The sequence below is a fragment of the Danio rerio genome, chromosome 16 (assembly GCF_052040795.2).
Source record: "Danio rerio strain M-AB ecotype USA chromosome 16, GRCz13ab, whole genome shotgun sequence".
Lineage (NCBI taxonomy): Eukaryota > Metazoa > Chordata > Actinopteri > Cypriniformes > Danionidae > Danio > Danio rerio.
Window position 1 is genome coordinate 34,737,355 of NC_141036.1, and position 20,392 is coordinate 34,757,746.

The 20,392-nt window shown below is 35.4% G+C and overlaps 1 protein-coding gene across 3 annotated transcripts in view; it reads left to right on the top strand.

Annotated features, from left to right (window-relative positions):
* The window catches only part of pear1 (platelet endothelial aggregation receptor 1), an 86,827-nt gene that overhangs the window by 64,845 nt on the left and 1,590 nt on the right, over positions 1-20,392 (top strand). The window contains exons 10-23 of one of the 3 annotated variants that reach the window (XM_087287220.1): positions 759-971; positions 2,283-2,457; positions 2,562-2,682; positions 5,381-5,544; positions 5,879-5,981; positions 9,705-9,851; positions 9,938-10,069; positions 12,701-12,829; positions 13,670-13,795; positions 15,149-15,358; positions 15,535-15,644; positions 19,377-19,503; positions 19,614-19,676; positions 19,747-19,950. In XM_087287220.1, the coding sequence (XP_087143346.1) occupies positions 759-971; positions 2,283-2,457; positions 2,562-2,682; positions 5,381-5,544; positions 5,879-5,981; positions 9,705-9,851; positions 9,938-10,069; positions 12,701-12,829; positions 13,670-13,795; positions 15,149-15,358; positions 15,535-15,644; positions 19,377-19,503; positions 19,614-19,676; positions 19,747-19,950 (2,024 nt within the window). Of the gene's footprint in view, positions 1-758; positions 972-2,282; positions 2,458-2,561; positions 2,683-5,380; positions 5,545-5,878; positions 6,891-7,618; positions 8,795-9,704; positions 9,852-9,937; positions 10,070-12,700; positions 12,830-13,669; positions 13,796-15,148; positions 15,359-15,534; positions 15,645-19,376; positions 19,504-19,613; positions 19,677-19,746; positions 19,951-20,392 lie in introns of those variants that run through there. The other 2 variants (XR_015511550.1, XR_015511549.1) reach the window with 2 other exon arrangements.

Here is a 20,392-nt window from a genome sequence, read left to right on the forward strand (position 1 = left end):
CAGTACAATAACAAGCTTAAAAAGAAGGTAGGTTGTTGATGCTTGCCTACCATTCTCTCTCTGAACCATGTCTGCGACACATGTCTGAACCATGTCTGCGACACACTGATGATATAATGTTCTGCATGAGCAAGGTCCACAGGGATATGCAATTACATATTTTAACAGAGAGGTAGGACAGCCAATCGTAATGTTCGGACAGAACATTTTAATTGGACGAACCTTTCTTGGTCCTACATCTTCTGCAGAATATTAAAATACACATAAACACACCTGGAGCACTTAATTTAATGATTGCTGTCAGATGATTGCTACTTTCAACCAGGTTGACAAAAATAGTTTCTGAAGACAAGCACCTAATGCACTTAACAGAGTATTCAGATAAGTTTCTTTTTTGTTTCTTAAATATATAGTTGAAACCTACATGCAATGTTCTAATCATAGGTCTCAAACTCAATTCCTGGAGGGCCGCAGCTCTGCACAGATTTATTTCAACCCTAATCAAACACAGCTTATCCAATTAATCACGGTGTTTGAGACTATTACACAGGTGTAAGTTGGAGCTGGTTAGAGCTAAACTGTGCAGAGCTGTGGCCCTCCAGGAATTGAGTTTGAGACCATTGTTCTAAATGAAAGCATATTGATTGTAGATGACCCTTGGTTGTGACCCTTGGTTTTTGGCTCTAGAAAATCAGGATAAAGTCTTAAATGTACAGTAAACCACAAAATTTGTGTGTTTGTGTGTGTGCACTGTGTAGGTGTAACGAGGAGTGTCCAGTGGGCACATATGGTGAGGACTGTAAGGGAGTATGTGACTGTGCGAACGGAGCCCGTTGTTATAACATCCACGGCGGCTGTCTGTGTGAGCCGGGGTTCAAAGGTCCTCGCTGTGACCACCGCATGTGTCCTGAAGGGGTCTTTGGCATGCACTGTCAACACCGCTGCCTCTGCAACTCACTAAACACCCTCAGGTGAGAGCTGTGTGATCAACACGTTGTACACTACTAGTTCATTACCATACACTTACATCTTTTTTATATTACACTACTGTTTACATACTATACTAATATTATATAATAGTAGTAATAATAATAACTATAAAAAAGTAAAAATTATTTTTCAGATTTTTTTCAGATTATTTTCCTTCATTTGTAGTCTGTGACTTTTTTGTTAATATTACAAGAATAGTTTTGTAATTTAGTACTTTCATTTCAGTGGGCTCTTGACCAAGGCAACATTCATTATTTTTGTTAAGTTTGAGCAATGCAACATTCAGGATAAGAACAAAGACTTAACTTTTTTTTTTAATTATGATAATTTAAATAAACTTGACCCTGTAATAAATGTCATAAATGTGACGGTTTGGAAATTGAGATTTGTGAATTATCTACAAGCTGAACAAATAATCTTTCCATTGATGGACAATATTGGGCTGAGAAAATCTGGAATCTAAGAGTTTAAAAAAATCTAAATGCTAAGAAAATAACCAATAAAATTGTCCAGATTAAGATCTTATCCATGCATAGTGCTAATCAAACGTTGAGATTTGTTATAGTTAGGGCTGCACGATATTGGAAAATGTGACATTGTGATATTTTATTTTTCTGCGATATATATTGCGATATACTGTATCTGTACAATTGATTGATTAGCACTATTTAGAAAGAATTTATAATCACACTTCATGAAGCTTGTGCTTCACCCTGCTCCGTTTCGACCATGTTGAAATTGTTTTATTGAATTTTTTTTGTTTTAAGAATTGTGTGTTATTTTTCTGTTTGAAATAAATAAATCAAATCCATTCAAATCTCGATGTTAGCAATCCATTAACTATGACTTTTGCTTCAATGAGCTCCTAAATTGTTCTTAGGTATTGGGTATGATATAGAATAAGATCATGCAGAATATGTAGTTTATAAGTACTAATAAGCAGCCAATTTTTCAATAACATGCATGCTAATAAGCAACTAGTTAATAGTGAGAAATGGTCTCTAAAGTGTCATCAAATGTATTCATTTTTTATTGATTGAGATGATTCTGGAGGGTAGTTAATCATGCAAAAATGCAGTAAACAAATTACAAGCATAGATAAATACAATAAAGCAAAGATAAAGGTGAAATAAGCAGTGTGTGTTTTGTGGTTTTGTAAATATAAAACCTACACTGCAAAGTCTTTATTGTATGAATAATTCAATACAATTATTCTTAATTAAACAAATATGTGACTACCAGTATAGGTGGTGACACATGAATCAATTCTGTCTCTGTATATGTTGCTCCAGCTGTCACCCTCTGAAGGGCGAGTGCACCTGTCAGCCAGGCTGGGCTGGTCTGTACTGTAATGAAACCTGTGCTCAGGGTTATTATGGTAATGGCTGCCTGGAGCCCTGCCTGTGTGTGAATGGAGGAGTGTGTGACTCAGTGACTGGCCAGTGCCACTGTCCACCCGGATTTACGGTAAGGCTCAAACAAAACAGCTTCTGTAAGAACATACAATAATAGTAACTAATGACACCTCAGATGTTTAATGTTTATATATACATGTGTGTGTGTGTGTGTAGGGACTGCACTGTGAGAAGCTCTGTGAGGATGGTTTCTACGGAAAGGGCTGCTTGTCTGCTTGTAAATGTGTTAACTCTATAGTCTGTTCTCCTGTGGATGGAACGTGTATCTGTAAGGAAGGTGAGTTTTGGTACACTAAGAGCTAAAATAATGTACAAACTACTTGTTCAGTGAATTAAACATTCAGTCAGTCAAGTTATGTTATCAGAGGCATTCACACGGCAGGAAATGTGGCCCAAATACTACATTTAAAAATTGTAATTAAAAAAATCTAGGCAAAACAATTTATTTGACAAGACTTGATCAGTACTTCCACATATCAGACTATATTTTCAAGGGCGCAGGCATCAATTGGCTATTGTAGCCTTATGGCATGATTCTCTGTTTTTCCTTTTGTTTGAATCAACTGGAAATACAACAACATCTTCAGATTGAGACGCAGGGTTGTGATAATATACACGCCTTCTAAAGCAAGGCATGCACATAAAGAATTATTTTGGGAATTTCTTGAATCGATATTGTTTTTTTTAAACTGAAGTTTAATTCAAATTGAGGAGTCGTTTTTCCCTAATTTCACGACACATCGCCTAATAAATAATCATATAAATGATGATTTCAATGGCTTCTGTGTTTTACCTGTATGAAAACATGCTGCCTGACCATATGGTCAACTTTTGGGATGAAAAAATATGGGATACGTAAAAATAAATATTGATTAAAGTTATAGTCATTTATTGAAGAGCAGCGGATCTCTCATTTTGATGTTTTGTTTGATAACAGTGGTATCCCTTTAAGGATCCACAGATCTATAATGAAAGCATTCCATTACTTTTGTAACTGCTCATGATCATTTAGGTCAAAATTATTTGTGTTTAAAATAAAACATGCCAGGAAGGACATGTTTAGGTATTATTAAGTGTATTTGGCTGTTTAAAAACCCACCCAAATCCAAAAGTGTCCACTTCACTCCTCTTCAAATGGCATGTACAGAAGTTGATCTGGGAACAGTGTCTTTATACAGTGCATACTTCAGTCAGCTTTGCAACATGAATTGACTGATTCAGAGGTTGCATAGTGGAATAGGGGAAAGGAAGTGAATGCTGCCATTTTAAAATTCATTTTAACATCCTTTCAAGCCAATTTAAAGGGAAACCACAATTCTCTTGAAAAGTTCTTGCAGTTATATCACATTTGAGATCGGCACTTTGATGCTACTTTCACTTTTCATAGAAATATTACAAATATGGGAGAAATATAGGAAAATACATAAATGGGATCATAGCAGGATAGGATGGTGAAATATTGGAGATAATCTTGTCAAAAATGGGAGGGTTGACAAGTATGTGCCTGACTAATGACTTTAGGTATATTTATATAACTCAATCCAAAATTGCTGCTACATTTCAAGTATTTTCCATAAATTTTCCTTAAACTGGAATGATATACAAGACATCTATCATTTATAATGTTTAAATATGATAGGGAACATTTAATATTAGTGTAAAATAATGCAAAATACTTAAATGTGATATGTAACATTTGATTCTGTCATTAGTAATTGCTGTTTAACCCATTGTTCAAATTTTGAAACCAAGACAGACAGAATTTACATTTTCCTCCATTTTCCGCTTTAGCTTAAGATGCTAACCTTAAACCTGATACCACATGACATGTTTAAAACAGAATTTTATCAATTTTCAACATACTATTGTTTTTAAAATGTGAAAATGACATAATAATTGAGTTTTGTAATTAAACTTGTATTGGTGTGTTTTCAACTTTATTTATTTATTTTTTACAAATTAACAAGAGAATAATAATGACATGCCTCAATGCCTTCTAGAGTTTTCTGCCAAGAAATGACATCACCTGGAGCAAGTCATTCTATCAGTACTTCAAAGATTGTTATGCCTTTTTATAACTGATGTAACAGAGTTGACCATAATCTAGAAACAGACACAAAATGTCATTTTTATTACTAAAATTACAAATAATACATAAAACAGATGCCTTATCAAAATGTTTATTTTTTAACTTAGTAAATACAGAAAAACTATGAAAATTAGACTGAGTTATTTAATAATATTTAAAGCTGAATGTATGATTCAGGCGGTCGAGAAAGTAACTAATAGGTAAAGTGGGAGTCTTTAAGTTAATATTTTCGATTCAAAATGTCCCTAAATATACATACAAACATTATTTTTAGAGATAAATGAATATATTTTTTGTTATTCGAAAAGTTTTTGTTTTTGAAAAAAAAATAGAATGTTTATTTAGGAAATGCAAAATGTAGCTGCAATTCTAGAATAACCCAACTTTATAAATTACAATATTACTACAATATTATATATTATGCTACTACTCTAATGCATACTTTCAGGGCCGTTTATATCGAAGTTGATTTTTAGCCGCACCATGTTGGTGTTTTGTAACCTCTAGTTTTTTTTACGAGGAGGGTCGTTAGCCCAACGCTATACCCCCAACCCCCAACCTGTAAAACCAGGACATACACACATACACAACGGGCATTTTAGCTTATACCTAATTCACCTATAGAGAATGTCTTTGAACTTTTGGGGCCAACCGGAGCACCCGGAGGCAACCCACGAGACTCAGCCGGGGCTTGAACCAGCTACCTTCTTGCTGTGAAGTGCCATCGCTACCCACTTTGCCGCCTCACTACTATAATACTATTATTATATAACATAACTTTTCAAATAGGTTTCCTTTCGGTTTCATTTCCTATGTTATGTTAAAAGTTTGCTGGGGTAGTGGGAACAGTGTCACCCCAACCCTGTTTTCATGTGTGTTTGTTTAGGATGGAGAGGACCTGACTGTTCAATCGCATGTTCAGAGGGCACATGGGGTCCTGGCTGTAACCGAACTTGCAAGTGTACAAATGGAGCGTCTTGCGACCCTGCTGATGGGTCGTGCAAGTGCACAGCAGGGTGGAGAGGAGCATCCTGTGACGAGCCCTGTCTAGTAAATAAATGCCTTATTATTATCCAGCGCACATGTATTTAATTTACAACATTCAGCTCAGAATTTTCACGAGATTCAGCTCAAGTCACACTTTCCCTCCCATGACCTGAATTCGACATCCGAGTTGTTGTTGTTTCAGCATATCTGTCTTCTAAATCAACTGCAATCATTTTAACACCATCAGCAGAAGTTATTAACCCGATGGCAAACGCATTACACTCTTCTGCTTCAAGAATATGCTGCATGGCCATCATTCAGAATAAAGTAGTAATTATATTGGAGCTCAGAGTTACTTGATCATCCTGAATCAGTATTTCCGTTCTGCTTTATACAGATCGGGACTTTTGGACCAGGCTGTCAAAACCAATGTGACTGTGTGCATGATGAAGGATGTGAGAGTGTTACAGGACAGTGTCTGTGTTTACCAGGCTGGACAGGTAAGACTTCATTTATATTTATAAGGCCTACAGCAGTGAGCATTTAAAGTGGATCATCACCTTTCATCAACATTATACTAATACTATTGAATAACACCCATTCTTGTCCTTTATTTACTTCTAATGTTGACTACTGTATAGTATATACTGTAAGGCTTAAAAGACCAGTCATGCTATGCTTTTTTGTTAATTTGACTTCCATTCATATGTCTGTGAATGTAAGAGACTGGAAATATGAGCTCCTGCAAAGATGTTTCACATTTTGTTGTATTCCAAAGTCCAAAGTTTGGTGAACTCTGGGATGGAAATTCTTTTAACACAAAGCTGTTTTGTACAGTTTTTTTTATAATGTACAATTTCAAGACTGATTCATGACAGCTTTACTTCATAGTTGAATTAAAATCACTATGAGTTCTCATTCATGACTTTTTGCATTCAAAGAGAAAACAAATATAAATCATGTACAGTTGAAGTCAGAATTATTAGCCCCCTGAATTATTAGCACCCCTTTTTTTCCCCTGATTCTGTTTAACAAAGAGAAGATTATTTCAACACATTTCTAAACAATAGTTTTAATAACTCATTTCAAATAACTGATTTCTTTTATATTTGTCATGATGACTGTAAATAATATTTTATTAGATATTTTTCAAGACACTTCTATACAGATTAAAATGACATTTAAAGGCTTAACTAGGTTAATTAGGGTAACTATGCAGGTTAGGATAATTAGGCAAGTTATTGTATAATGATGTTTTGTTCTGTAGACTATCAGGACAAAATATAACTTAAAGGGGCTAATAATTTTTTCCTTAAAATGGCTTTTAAAAAATTAATAAGTGCTTTTATGCTAGCCGAAATAAAACAAATAAGATTTTTTCCAGAAGAAAAAATATTATCAGACATACTGTGAAAATTTCCTTGCTCTGTTAAATATAATTTGGGAAATATTTAAACAAGAAAAAAAAATCAAAGGGAGGCTAATAATTCTGACTTCAACTGTAAATACCTATATTGGTGAATATCCTCACAAATACAATCTCTTAAGCGAGTGTACAGTAAACCTTTGAGGACGAAGATGTGCATTAGTAAATCTGGATTTGGATTGGGTCTCAAAGTGACAGGAGCCTTAAAAACTGCCGGATATCCGTTTCGCCTGTAGTAATCAACAACAAGACTAAAAATGTATAAAAAAAAATCACTCACTGTCATTTACTGTACCAGTAAGGGAAGACATCTATATTTCATTTATTTAGTTAAAAATGTGTGTAAAATGTGACTGTGGTGTGGACAATGTGACAACAGTATGTTCAATATATTACCTGCATTTAACTTTGAGATATTTAAAAAGTTCAGATTTTATTACCTTCATGCTACATATTACATTTGGAGTCAGAATTATTACCCCCCCCCCCCCTGAATTATTAGCCCCCTATTTATTTTTCCCCAGTTTCTGTTTAACTGATTTTTTCCAACACATTTCTATTCATAATAGTTTTAATAACTTATTTCTGATAACTGGTTTATTTTATCTTTGCTGTAATGACAGTAAATAATATTTGACTAGAAATTTTTCAAGACACTTCTATACAGTGACATTTAAAGACTTAACTAGGTTAATTAGGTTAACTAGGTAGGTTAGGGTAATTGGACAAGTTAATGTAGACAAGTGTATAATGATGGTTTGTTCTGTAGACTATTGGAAGAAATATTAGCTTAAAGGGGCTAATATTGACCATAAAATATTTTAAATGAGTTTTTTTTCTAGCTAAAATAATACAAATAAGATTTTCTCCAGAAGAAAAAAATATTATCAGACATACTGTGAAAATGTCCTTGCTCTGTTAAACATCATTTGGGAAATAAAAAAGAAAGGAAAACTCAAAGGGGGCTAATATGACTTATATACTGTATATACTTCTGACTTATATACAGTTATATAACAATTCCTTGTGGTGTAAACATTAGGTTTTTTCCAAGATATCTTATTCCAAGAAATTCCAATATTGTGACAGCAATATATTATTTGCTATTAAAAAAAATGTACAGTAGCATAGCATGATATAATAATTTTTAACAACTGCAATCTCTTTATAAATCTTGCTCAAAGCTTGTCTGACTGCAGCTTATTAAATGGCATGCAATGACAGTATATGGTAAAAAGTGATAAATTTTTAAAGCAAAAAAAAAAAAAAAAAAAAGTTAAGCAATGAATAAAAATGACATATTTTTAATATAATTTAATAATAATTTAATATACAACCTACAAGAATAGGTATGAAATATGTACATAAATATTATGGAATAATATAATGGTGTGTTACTGTTTGTATTTAAATATTCCTCTGATTCCTCTGTAGTAATATCATGTAGCGATAGACCTTATCTAAAAAAAATATATTATATTTCCTTGGTACCCCAGTGAACAATTAACGATATTACAATTAACCATGCTTTAACCATTAAAGCATGCTAGCCTTGAACCTTAAGGGATTTTTTTAGTAAAGAAAAAATAGAATGCAGAAAGAAACAAAGTAGATCATATTATAATCAGGAAGTCAACATTTTGAACTGTCAGCAATTGATGTTTTTAAAATACGTATACATTGACTATTATTTTTATGCCTCATGTTAAAAATGCAAAACATTTAACATTAAATTCACGTAAATAAGAAATCTGCACACAAATCACATAAATGATACTATGCAGCAGGGGAAATAAGTTATAAACATGTCATGTTTTTTCCTGTGAATAATATTTCTAAATGAGCTGTTGAAATGAATTGAACCAGATTTTGGTAAAAACCCAAACAATACAAAAAAAAAAAAAACTGATTTTTTTGTGTAATAACAGTGGAATCGCACAAAGGAAAGGTACTGAAATTTCATACTTCAAATAAATGTTTTTTTGGTTTTTTTTTTTGGTGTTGGCCGCTTAAAGGTGCCTCTCATGTGGAAAATGAAGTCACATGAATTGCTCAGGTGTGGATTTTTCACAGACTTCAGCAGTGTAAAAATCTTGACGGTTCTGTGGGTCTCGTCTATCAAATCGGATCTTTATTTTGTATGTTATATTAGATTCATGTCAGGTGATTAGCTGGGCCATTCTACAGCTTGATTTTTTTTCTCTGAAAGCATTTGAGAGTTTGCTTGGATGTGTTTTGGATCCTTATCTTTCTGACATGTCCACCCTGGTTTCATCATCCTGATAATGTAGATGTTGGACTGATGCAGCTGATTTTAATTTACACTGACAAAGGGCATAGGGTTGCTGAATAACTACTGAGAGATTTCTACACCTCCATTTCTTTATGTGTTCAGAACGTTTTCCCTGCGTGATTTTGCATAACTTAATTTGTAATCTAATTAGATTTGTTTTCTTTGATATATGGATTTATTTAGTGTTTACCAAATCTGTGAAAAATTTCAAGTCAACTGCACCTTTAAAATGTTTTCTGAGAAAAATGGTGATGTGTTCAATACTTATTTTTCCTGCTGTGTTTCCCATTCAAAATGGCTATATTTATTAGAGCACATGTTGGACTTATAAAGCACATATTCAAACCCAGCTACTTTTTTTTTCCCCCACCAGTTTCATAAGACATCAAAATCATTTAGAAATTGACTAGTGCTTTTAAAATGCATGAGGCAAACACACTTAAAAATATAACAAATTCGAAGTAGGACTGTGTTTTTCGAGTGAACTTATCTGGTGGTCTGCAGGTGTGCGCTGTACACAGCAGTGTCCAGAAGGAACATGGGGAATTCAGTGCAACCAGACCTGCTCCTGCCTCAACAGCGCCACCTGTCAGGCACATACAGGAACCTGCTTGTGCAAACCGGGATTTTGGGGAGCTCAGTGTCAACACAGTGAGTTTATATGGTTGTCTGCATCTCTGAGAACTCATGTCAGATTAGAGCTGCTTTTACACAGTGCTTTCTCCTCTACTTCATAGTGTGTAGTGCTGGTCTGTTTGGAGAAAAGTGCAGTCGTCATTGTCCACCATGTGTCCACGCCTCCTCCTGCCATCACATTACAGGAGATTGTCAGTGTTTGTCTGGATATACTGGACCATTGTGTGAACAAGGTTAGATTTACACACGAACACAAGAATGATTTATAATTTACATCACAAGTTTATGTCAATTCTAATGGAAGTTCAAACAGACCACATATGTTAACCCTTGTTTGGTAATAGGGATGTTTAAATCCACTCCGGGGTAATTTTGAGTCTTAATTAGGCCACAACTTTCTTTATTACAGCAAATGGACTGATTTTTGGTGACAAATCTTATTTTGACATATATTTGGAAAACATTTAGAAACTCAACAATATACCCCAGACAAATTGACTAACCTTATATTATGTTGGTGGCTGTTTTTGCCCAATTTACTTCTATTATAATGCAATTTTTAATTTTAAAGCCATGTTAAAATGATCAATTTTACATCTTCCCAACAGGAAAAACCAACAACAATTAGAAATGCATGCTTATATGGTGTCATGGCTTTACGGTCAAACAGTGTTCTTATAATAGAAGTCAATGGGGCAAAAACAGCCACCAACATAATGAAAGGTTAGTCAATTTGAACAAAACACAAGTGTTAATCTCTAAAAAGGACCTTTAACATATGTCACATATGTAAAACCTATTCAGGATCAATCATGCAAATGTTTTGGCAATGCAAAAGCTTTTTTTCTGGAAAGCAGTACAGGACTTCAAAGCCAAGCTTTGTAAACTTCATTGGACAACACACCAGCACTATACTGTACCTCTTTTGTACAGAATTTAACAAGACACTTGATCCTACTTCTACAAAGAGACTCGGCATCATCTTCTTTCTAGCGAAAAAAATGTATTTTGCTAAATTGGAACCAGCAATAGCCTCCAACGTTTGAACTGTTCATACAACTTTTGAATTTAACAATGCTACTGAAACAATTTGCATACTACTAAAGAAACAAAGGGGATGTCTTTAAAAAAAAATGGATGTCTCTAAAAAACCTCTGACCACCTCAGATGTATTTTCATAGTAATGCTGAGTTCAGACATTTAAAGTAATCGTGTCACAGGTATTTTCACACTGCATGACTATCTGGGGTATCGTTTTGTTGCTGCTGTGTTTACACTGTAGGATGGATCAGTGACAGAGTTTCACACCGCATGACTTTACAGTAGTAAGAATTGCCGACAACTTTGTCTTGATACGAAAACTACATATTTGACAACTAAACACACGAGAATTTAAATAAAAACAACATGCGGTGACGTAGTATATCTTTTGTTATTAATTGCATAATGAGAAAGAAGTCTTTAGTGGGGTAGAAAATGTACATATTTGCTCATCTGGCCTTTGAAAGGAATTAGCAATTTCTACTCAACTTTTTTTTTTTTTTGCGACCCAGTTGTGGTGTTGCTCAGATGACACATCAATAAGACACGGGTGCTCTTGCCAAATTTACAATAGTTTTTCCTCCATTTCTTGAGTCCAAATAAACCAAAAAGAAGAATTTTTATCTTCTCCCACAACCTACCGCTGGCCTGCAGATACCCATACTAGTGAATGTTGCTCTCTCATTGGCTGTAGGTGATCGCCAATGTTATTTTTTTAGTCAAAACTCATTTCAGTTGGTGCCAATAGCCGAGTGGTTAAGTCCGCCAGCATATAGCACCATGGTGCTCACGGCAACCCGAGTTCGATTCCCATCTTGGGGTCCTATGCTAATCCTTCCCTTTTCTCAGCTCCAAATGCTTTCCTGTCTGTCCTCTACTGTCCTGTCACAATAAAAAGTTGAAAAAAAAAATTCACATGACATGATTTGAATCATGACAGCTTCAGACATTTAGCATGCTAAATATCTCACTGGTGTCGACATCTCATCGGCGATGCTCTCAAATTGAGTCTTTTAAAGTTTACATTGTGTGATTGTTTCTCAAGTGAACAAGCACCAATTTGCCTGTGATTTCAGGCATTTGTCTGCGATTTCTCAAAACATGTCGGTGAGTCAAAAAATCATGCAGTCTGAATTCGTCATAAGTGTGACTTTACTTAAACACAACAGAACTTTATTCGTTTATTCAGATTTTTGTATTATTTATTTATTTATTTATTTTTAGGACTTTTGTCACTATACTTGTGTTTACTGGTTTCCTTTTTGTCCTTTTTGTTTTTGTTTGTATGTTCATCATTTTATTGCTTTATTTGTTTCTATGTTCATTAAAACCAATAAACAAAGAATTTAAAAAAGGACTTTTAACATCTGAAATATGACATTGAGTTTATTTCAGTGAATAAAACCTAAGAATAAAACTGTTAGTTGATTTTTTTTATTAAAAGAAATAAAATTGAATCAGTTAATAGAAACACTGTAATTTCACAAATATTTTTTATCAACAGTTTGTATTTTTTGTGCAAATATGTAATGGAAACCAAGCTTTTTTTTTACATTCTTAAAATGCAATCGGTTCATGAGATCAGCTTAATTTATTAACTATTAATCGAATCATAGAATGGGATTACAATACAATGAACAAACAATCGGATCAGCCCTACCAAAAACCATCATAAAGTAGTAGTCAACTTATGTTATTATTTACTGAAATAAAGAAAATATTAGAATACATGTTTGATATGACATGCTTCTTCAGCAGCTGTACACTATAGTAAGGCTTTATAATAAAAACATCTGTTTCTGTGCTGTTTTGTCTGATTCTAGCTTGTCCCGTTGGTCGATACGGAAGCCATTGTAGCAATGTGTGCAGGTGCACCAATAATGCAACATGTCATCACGAGGTTGGTTTGTGCATCTGTCCTGCTGGATGGACTGGATCAGATTGCTCTTTATGTGAGTTTCTAGAAAAAAACTTCTTCTCTGCAAGATTTCAATTTGATTAGTCTTTGATTTCATTTTGTTCTGCGGCAAAAACACTAACAGTCAGCTGTCTAAGAGTTTATGCAAGTGGAAAATATATTTTAATATGACATAAATACTGTCAGGATTTAATAATACAGTGGAAAATTAGAATGATAAATTGTGTACACAGCTATTTTTACAGCTGGTTTGCTGTAGTCAGTTTTGCACAGTTATTTAATAATAAAAGCATGTTTAAACGTAGTTTGTGTTTGACGTGGCTACCAGAGTAACATATTTTTCTTCTCTCTTGTTCATTTATTACAGAAAAAAAAAACCTTATATAAAAATAAGATTATAGTTTTTTTATTTACGCTTCTTTTCAACACTTTTATGAAACTGACATCTCACAAATTATGGAAATTATAGTAAAAAAAAATCTGTGTATTTTTACCCACTATTATTAACAATACTTTATTTTTGCATCTGTGCATCTTTTTGTGCATCTGTTAACTAGAAAACTTATTAAAATCCTATCAGTTTCTCATTTGTTAAGTTATTTTGCGTCTCAAGTAAATCTATCTTCATTAAATATGCGTTATATTTATACTTGTAATGAAATCAAGACAAAAATTACTGAATAAGAGTAGGAATTGAATAGAAGAGTTGTTTCCCCGTAGGAATGACTGCCAGACCTTGCTGGATGTGGTTTTGGAATAAATAACTCAATCTGTGATCCTCAGCTGAAAATACATTTTTTATTCCTGGATCAGGCTCAATATGTCTCTCACACCCTACAAGTTTGTTAAACATTTGCCAAATGTGTCTTTGTAGTGTGTCAAGCTGGGACGTTCGGCATTAACTGTGCCCAGACTTGCTCGTGTCCCCCAAACCATTCCTGTGACCCACACAATGGAGACTGTGTGTGTGAACCTGGACCAGGAGAGGCCTGTAAACCAGGTATTTAAAGCAGACTAAAAAAATCGGTAACACATACTATAAAGTGGAGATCAGAATTAGATACAACCTACAATTTCCTCAATTTTGAGGTAACTGCTTAGTCTTATTTGAAGTTATCTTCACAGGAGCAAAAAATCTGTTTTTTAAGAATATTTTGAGTAATATTTCATCATTAAAAGTTCAACACTGAACTAACAGAACTGTTTCAGTGGACCAGTGTCATGACCACTAAACAGGGATGTTACCTCTGATGTGAACAACAAAATAAACTAGTTTATGGGGATATTTCACTATTATCTTTTTTTTTTTTTTTTTTTTTTGTACTTGTTCCAAACATGCTTGGGACTTTTTTCTTCTGTTGAACACAAAAGAAGAAATACTGAAGAATGTTGGGGGAACAAAAAAAAACCTATTGACTTCCATGGTGTTTTTTTGTTGTTGTACCTACTATGGATATCAGTGCCTGCTTTTAATCAACATTCTTCTTGTTTTGTGCTCAACAGAGGAAAGAAATATATACAAGTACAAAAAAGAAAGAGTGTGAGCAAAATTGGGGTATACTATTCCTAATCTAAACAAAACAACACTGTTTTTTTCTAAAGTCATGAGGAAAACAGCTGAAACATTTCGCAACAACAGTCTTACAATATGTTTCATTCCACAAATAACCAATTATTTCCATAGTCATCATTTAGTAACGCTTAAGTGAACCACTGGTATAAATAAGGGATATCTGAATTGTATTATGTTATAGATGCACAAAATCTATTAAATAAAATGACAGCATGTTTGTTAAGTCATATAAGTTTTTATTTTAAGTCATATTAGTCATTATTAGTTTTATTTGTACAAAATGCCTTTAGATTTTTGTTTTTCATAGCAGTATAGAGAGCATACATTTAGGATAGTACATTTTTATTATGGTGGTGAGGTTAGGTTATACTTCTTAGTCATGACGATCGACAGACATTCCATTGATGAGGCTACAACCTTTAGAAGCTATACTTAATGAATTAAATTAATGAATTTCTAGATTTAGTTAATGAATGATAAATGAAAAAAAACTCAAGATTAAGAAGCAAAACTTATAAGCAAAAAAATTGTAATATCATTAATATTACATATTCAGCACTACCAAATCAGGTATATGTAGAACTTAGTGGCACCAGTGTTTTAAATATTAGTCTGGAGCCCTGGAACACTTGTCTTTTAATGAGAATGATTACACTATTTCTTCTTCATCAAGTGTTTATAATTTATCCTCTACTTTTGATCTCCATGGTATGTATTTTTTCTATATGTTGTCTCATATTTGTGTCCACTGTGAGTAATGTGAAAGTGCGTGTATTTCAGAGCAGGAGTTGAGTGTGATGGTGCCCGTGTCTCCGGTGGAGAGGGACTCGTGGGGTGCGATCGCAGGCATTGTGGTGCTGGTGATTCTGGTTGTGCTGCTGCTGGCCGTTCTGCTGTTGTATCGGCGCAGACAGCAGGACAAACAGAGCAACACACCCGTCGTCTCTTTCTCTTCTACACGCACCGTCAGTTCCGAGTATGCCGTGCCTGGTATGAGCCGACTTTTCAGTTAAATAGTGGAACTACTGCCAAAAAATATTTGATATATATTAATATACAACTATTATTCTAAATATTGATGTATTAGATCACAATACTACAATATTGTGAAGTATGAGCATACAGCTATTACATTTTATAACTTTACATTTGCATATTACATCTAGATGTTCCGCACAGCTACCATCACTATTACTCAAACCCGAGTTACCACACACTGTCTCAGAACAGACCTCCACTTCCACACCTGCCCAACAACCAGGATCGAGCCATCAAGGTAAGCAATGCTGCAGCTATAGGAGCTTGTTCAGAATTTTCTACTCTTTAATTGTATGACTTTTGTATAAAAACAAAGACTATAGAATGACAAGACATGTCACTTGTATAGTTTTGAATAGGGGAAAGTGTAACTGACTGAAACCTGCCTTCCAGTATAGAAGCCAATCATCGATCACTATAGACTGCGTTTCTCCGGAGGAGGGTCTCGGACTAGGGGCGCTATCATACACCTGGCGCAATGTGGCGCAAGGCGCAGCGCAATACTTGTTTGCTAGTTTCAGCTTGGCGCAAGAGTCATTTTGAGGCGTTGCGCTACGCTGTTTAAATAGCAATTGCTTTAGCGCTCATATGTGCGCCCATAGACGTTCTGGTCTAAAAAGGAAGGTGTTCTTAGGCGCACGGCTGGCGCGTTGCTATTTTGAGAAACTAAAATAGATTTTTCATTTGACCAAAACAAACCCGGTCTAAACTCCAGCGCAGAGTTGCGCCTCGCTTACACACTGCTTAATACGCACAAGAGAGCAATAGGCAAATATCTTTACATATGAAAAAATTTAAATATTAAGGATATATATAGGATATAATAAGGATAGATATAGGATATAAATATAAAGGATTAAAATATTACAAAACATATTATTTTTTGTTAAAAAAAAACTTAACTGTTTGCTAGTGAAATGCTCAGTTTTTCCACTTAGACTTACTTTATGTCCTGTAAATAGCGAATGCACTCTTGGCGCGACACAGCTGGCTCTTAAAGGGAATGGGAGATGAGACTCTAATTGGTTTATTATCAAAACACACCTATAACTCATTAAGAAAATAAACTCAACCATTTTAGACCATGCGCCACGGCGCAAAGCGGATTTTCCCATCCGTAAATTAGCAAAAATGCGCTATGACACGCCCTGAAAGCGTTTGCGCCCTCTGCTCTGCGCATGGACCGTCAAAATAGAGCCCTAGATGTGCGTTTTTACGAGTTTTTGCAGATTTTTTTGTGTGATTTGAATGTTTAGGAAGGAAACTACAGAGACAGCTGTTGTTATATTGTATTGGCGATTACAAATATAAAACGTAAGTTTGGCAAGCAATTTTGGAGAATTTAATGTTTCTCCAATCAAACAGAATGCCTAAAAGGCGTTTTAAAGATGGCCACTCAGTGAAATGACTTGCCTTAAATAGACATTAATACTAGCAAGGACCACACCACACTTAAGCCTGGTTTATATTTCTGCGTCAAGTGATCAGCCTGACGCAGGGCGCATGCAACACTCGTAGCTGTGCATTTATACTTCTGCGTGCTGGTTCTGTTGTTTTGCAATAACACTTTGGAAATGCTAGTTGGCAGTGAGGTGTTTATGTTCCTCTGTGTCGAGTTTCTTCGCTGGTGTTTTGTTTTTTCTGAACGCTTCCTTAATGTACAAGTGGCTCAAACTCACTCATTTTGAGGCAGGAACTGGCGGACGTGCAACTACTTAACAATGAGGTAAACACAAAACAAAACTTTCCATTCGGAGCTCTTTCACGAGACTCCAGACCTGTAAACAGTCGCTTCATCGGGCTCGCGTGGCTCTCGGTCCCACCCAGACTTGTCAGCGATACCAAGGCGACTAATCACAGAGCTTGCACTACGCGTCGTTGCGACGTGTAGTTACATTGTTTGAGAGGTTGAGTCAGGGACGCCGACGGCCACAGAATAGGGTTGCGCCGTAGCATACGCCGGCATTTGACGCAGAAGTGAAAATCAGCCTATAGGATGGATGGAGAGATAAACAGGAATGGAGAAGGACGAATGGGAAAGGGAAAGTGGGATGAATAAATGGGTTGGTAGGTTGATTTGGGCATCCTACAATGATGGGCCAGAGACTCAGAGTGGTGATATGGTCTCTAATATTTTGGTAAAGTGATTAGGACTCACCCCAAAAATAACTCCACGTTAACTGTCATTAGCCACTTATTATAAGACAAAATTATGGGGCATCACGGTGGCACAGTTGGTAGCAAGATTGGCGCACAACAAGAAGGTTGCTGGTTTGAGCCCCAGCTGGGTCAGTTGGCATTTCTGTGTAGAGTTTGCATGTTCTCTCCATGTTTGCGTGGGTTTCCTCCCACAGGAGCTTCCGCCACAGTCCAAAGACATGCAGTATAGTTAAATTGGGTACGCTAAAATTGGTCAAATGTGTGTGAATGCAAGAATGTATGGCTGTTTCTCAGTGTTGGGATGTGACTGGAATGGCATCTGCTGCCTAAAACGTATGCTAGATATGTTGGCGGTTCATTCCACTGTGGCAACCATTGATTGATACAAGGAATAAAATGCTGAAAAGAAAATGAATGACTGAATGAATGAGATACAAATTATGACTTTTGTTTCATAATAATGTTGTGGTACTCCACTAACACTGCCAGTAGCAGGTCACTATAGGCAAAACAGACAATATTAAATCCACAATGTAACTTGCATAATATTAACTTGTTTCTTGAACTGTTGAACAAAATCAATATCACATCTGCTATCAGACTTATACATCGATATTTAGGGAAAGGGCTTATGTGATATTAACCATAGAATATGTTAGAAATTAAAAATACACACAAAAACCAATACATACAAGGATAACATAGGTAATTGGCTTCATGACTGTGTGTTATGTTTAATCTTAAGATACACTTCTGTTTGTTTTTGCCGAATGAGTGACATAATCCATAACATCCGCTTTCTCATAAAAACAACAATTACGTTTTTATAAAAATGTAGGGTAACAATACTGAGTGAAAACCACTAAAATTGACTAAAATGTGTATCAGGGTTTGATTGTGCAGTGGGAATGCATCTCCATAAAATCTAATAAACAATTTTTCGGGTTCCCCCAACACATTTTCGTTGCTGTCTATGCTATGTGTTGTGAGTTTTTTGATGCATAACTATCAATAAATACAATCAAGAAAAAGATACAACAAAAATAAAGTGTTTTCCTGAGTCTAACAGCATTCAAGTACAGTAACTGATGACAAAAAATAATAATTCAATAAAATCAATCGTAGTTGAGGTCATGCATTCATTTTCTTGTCGGCTTAGTCCCTTTATTAATCCGAAGTCGCCACAGCGGAATGAACCGCCAACTTTTCCCGCAAGTTTTTACGCAGCGGATGCTCTTCCAGCCGCAACCCATCTCTGGGAAACATACACACACACTCATACACTACGGGCCTACCCAGTTCACCTGTACCGCATGTCTTTGGACTGTGGGGAAAACCGGAGCACCCGGAGAAAACCAACGCGAACGCAGGGAGAACATGCAAACTCCACACAGAAACGTCAACTGAGCCGAGGTTCAACCAGAGACCTTCTTGCTGTGAGGCGACAGCACTACCAACTGCGCCACTGCTTCGCCCGTAGTTAAGGTCACTATTGTACAATTGCTTATACCTAAATGTTTTTCAAATGATTATACAATCACAGGCATCAACAACACATGCAAATGATCAATTATAATACAAACGCAACATTGCATCTATCCTATGATGTGACTATTGCACATGATCACATTGCAATATCGATACTAAATCTATATATTGTGCATATTTGTACACAGTTTTTTATTATTGTCTGATTTACCGTGGACGAAACTGATTATAATTTATATAAAAGAAAACTCTGCACAAAAAGAGAGCTGAATTTTGTAAATATAACAGGAAGGACTTTTCTTTATGTCTCATGCTTTGACAGAACACCAATAACCAGCTGTTCTGCAGTCTGAAGAACATGGAGCGGGAGAGGAGAGGTCTGTTTACAGCTGATACTAATGCAACACTTCCTCCAGGCTGGAAACACCAGGAGCCGCCGAAAGATCCAGGTAGCGAAGACTAGAAAACAACCCCACCATATGACTGTGCTATATTTTTCATTCGCTCCGTGCTGTTAGGCTGTCTGAGTAAATTGGACGTGTTCTTATTGTGCTCGCAGGGGCTTTTGGGATCGATCGGAGTTACAGCTACAGCGCGACTCTTGGGAAGCACTACAACAAAGGTAGAAGTCTCTCTGATTTGATTCGTCTGCATGTGTTGTTCAGTTGTGTAACAGCATGTTGTGTTCGCAGAGTTGAAGGATTCCTGTGTGGCAGTGAGCAGCAGTTCTCTGAACAGTGAAAACCCCTACGCCACCATTAAAGATCTGCCCGGCCTGCCGGTGTGTCCTCCTGAGAGCAGCTACATGGAGATGAAGTCAGCAGTGCCACGTCAAAGATCCTACACTCAAATTATCAGCCCACCCCTCATGACTGCCCCCGCTCTGCCCTGCACAGGTGGGCTTGTTTCCAAAAAAGCAGATAATATTCTGTTTGTGCTGAGGGATTTCAGACTGTTGACATCATCCATATGGAAAAAAGGAAAACAAACACACACACATATTCTGGCCCCCCAAAAAAAAAAAAAATAAAAAATAAAAAATAAATAAATATATATATATATATATATATATATATATATATATATATATATACAGTTGAAGTCAAAATTATCAGCCCCCCTGTTTACTTTCGCCCAGTTTCTGTTTAGATTTTTTTTTCAACACATTTTTAAACATAATAGTTTTAATAACTCATTTCTAATAAATGATTTGTTGAATCTTTGCCATGATGACAGTAAATAATATTTGACTAGATGTTTTTAAGACACTTCTATACAGCTTAAAGTGACATTTAAAGGCAAAAATAATTCTGACTTCAACTGTATACGTTAAATATA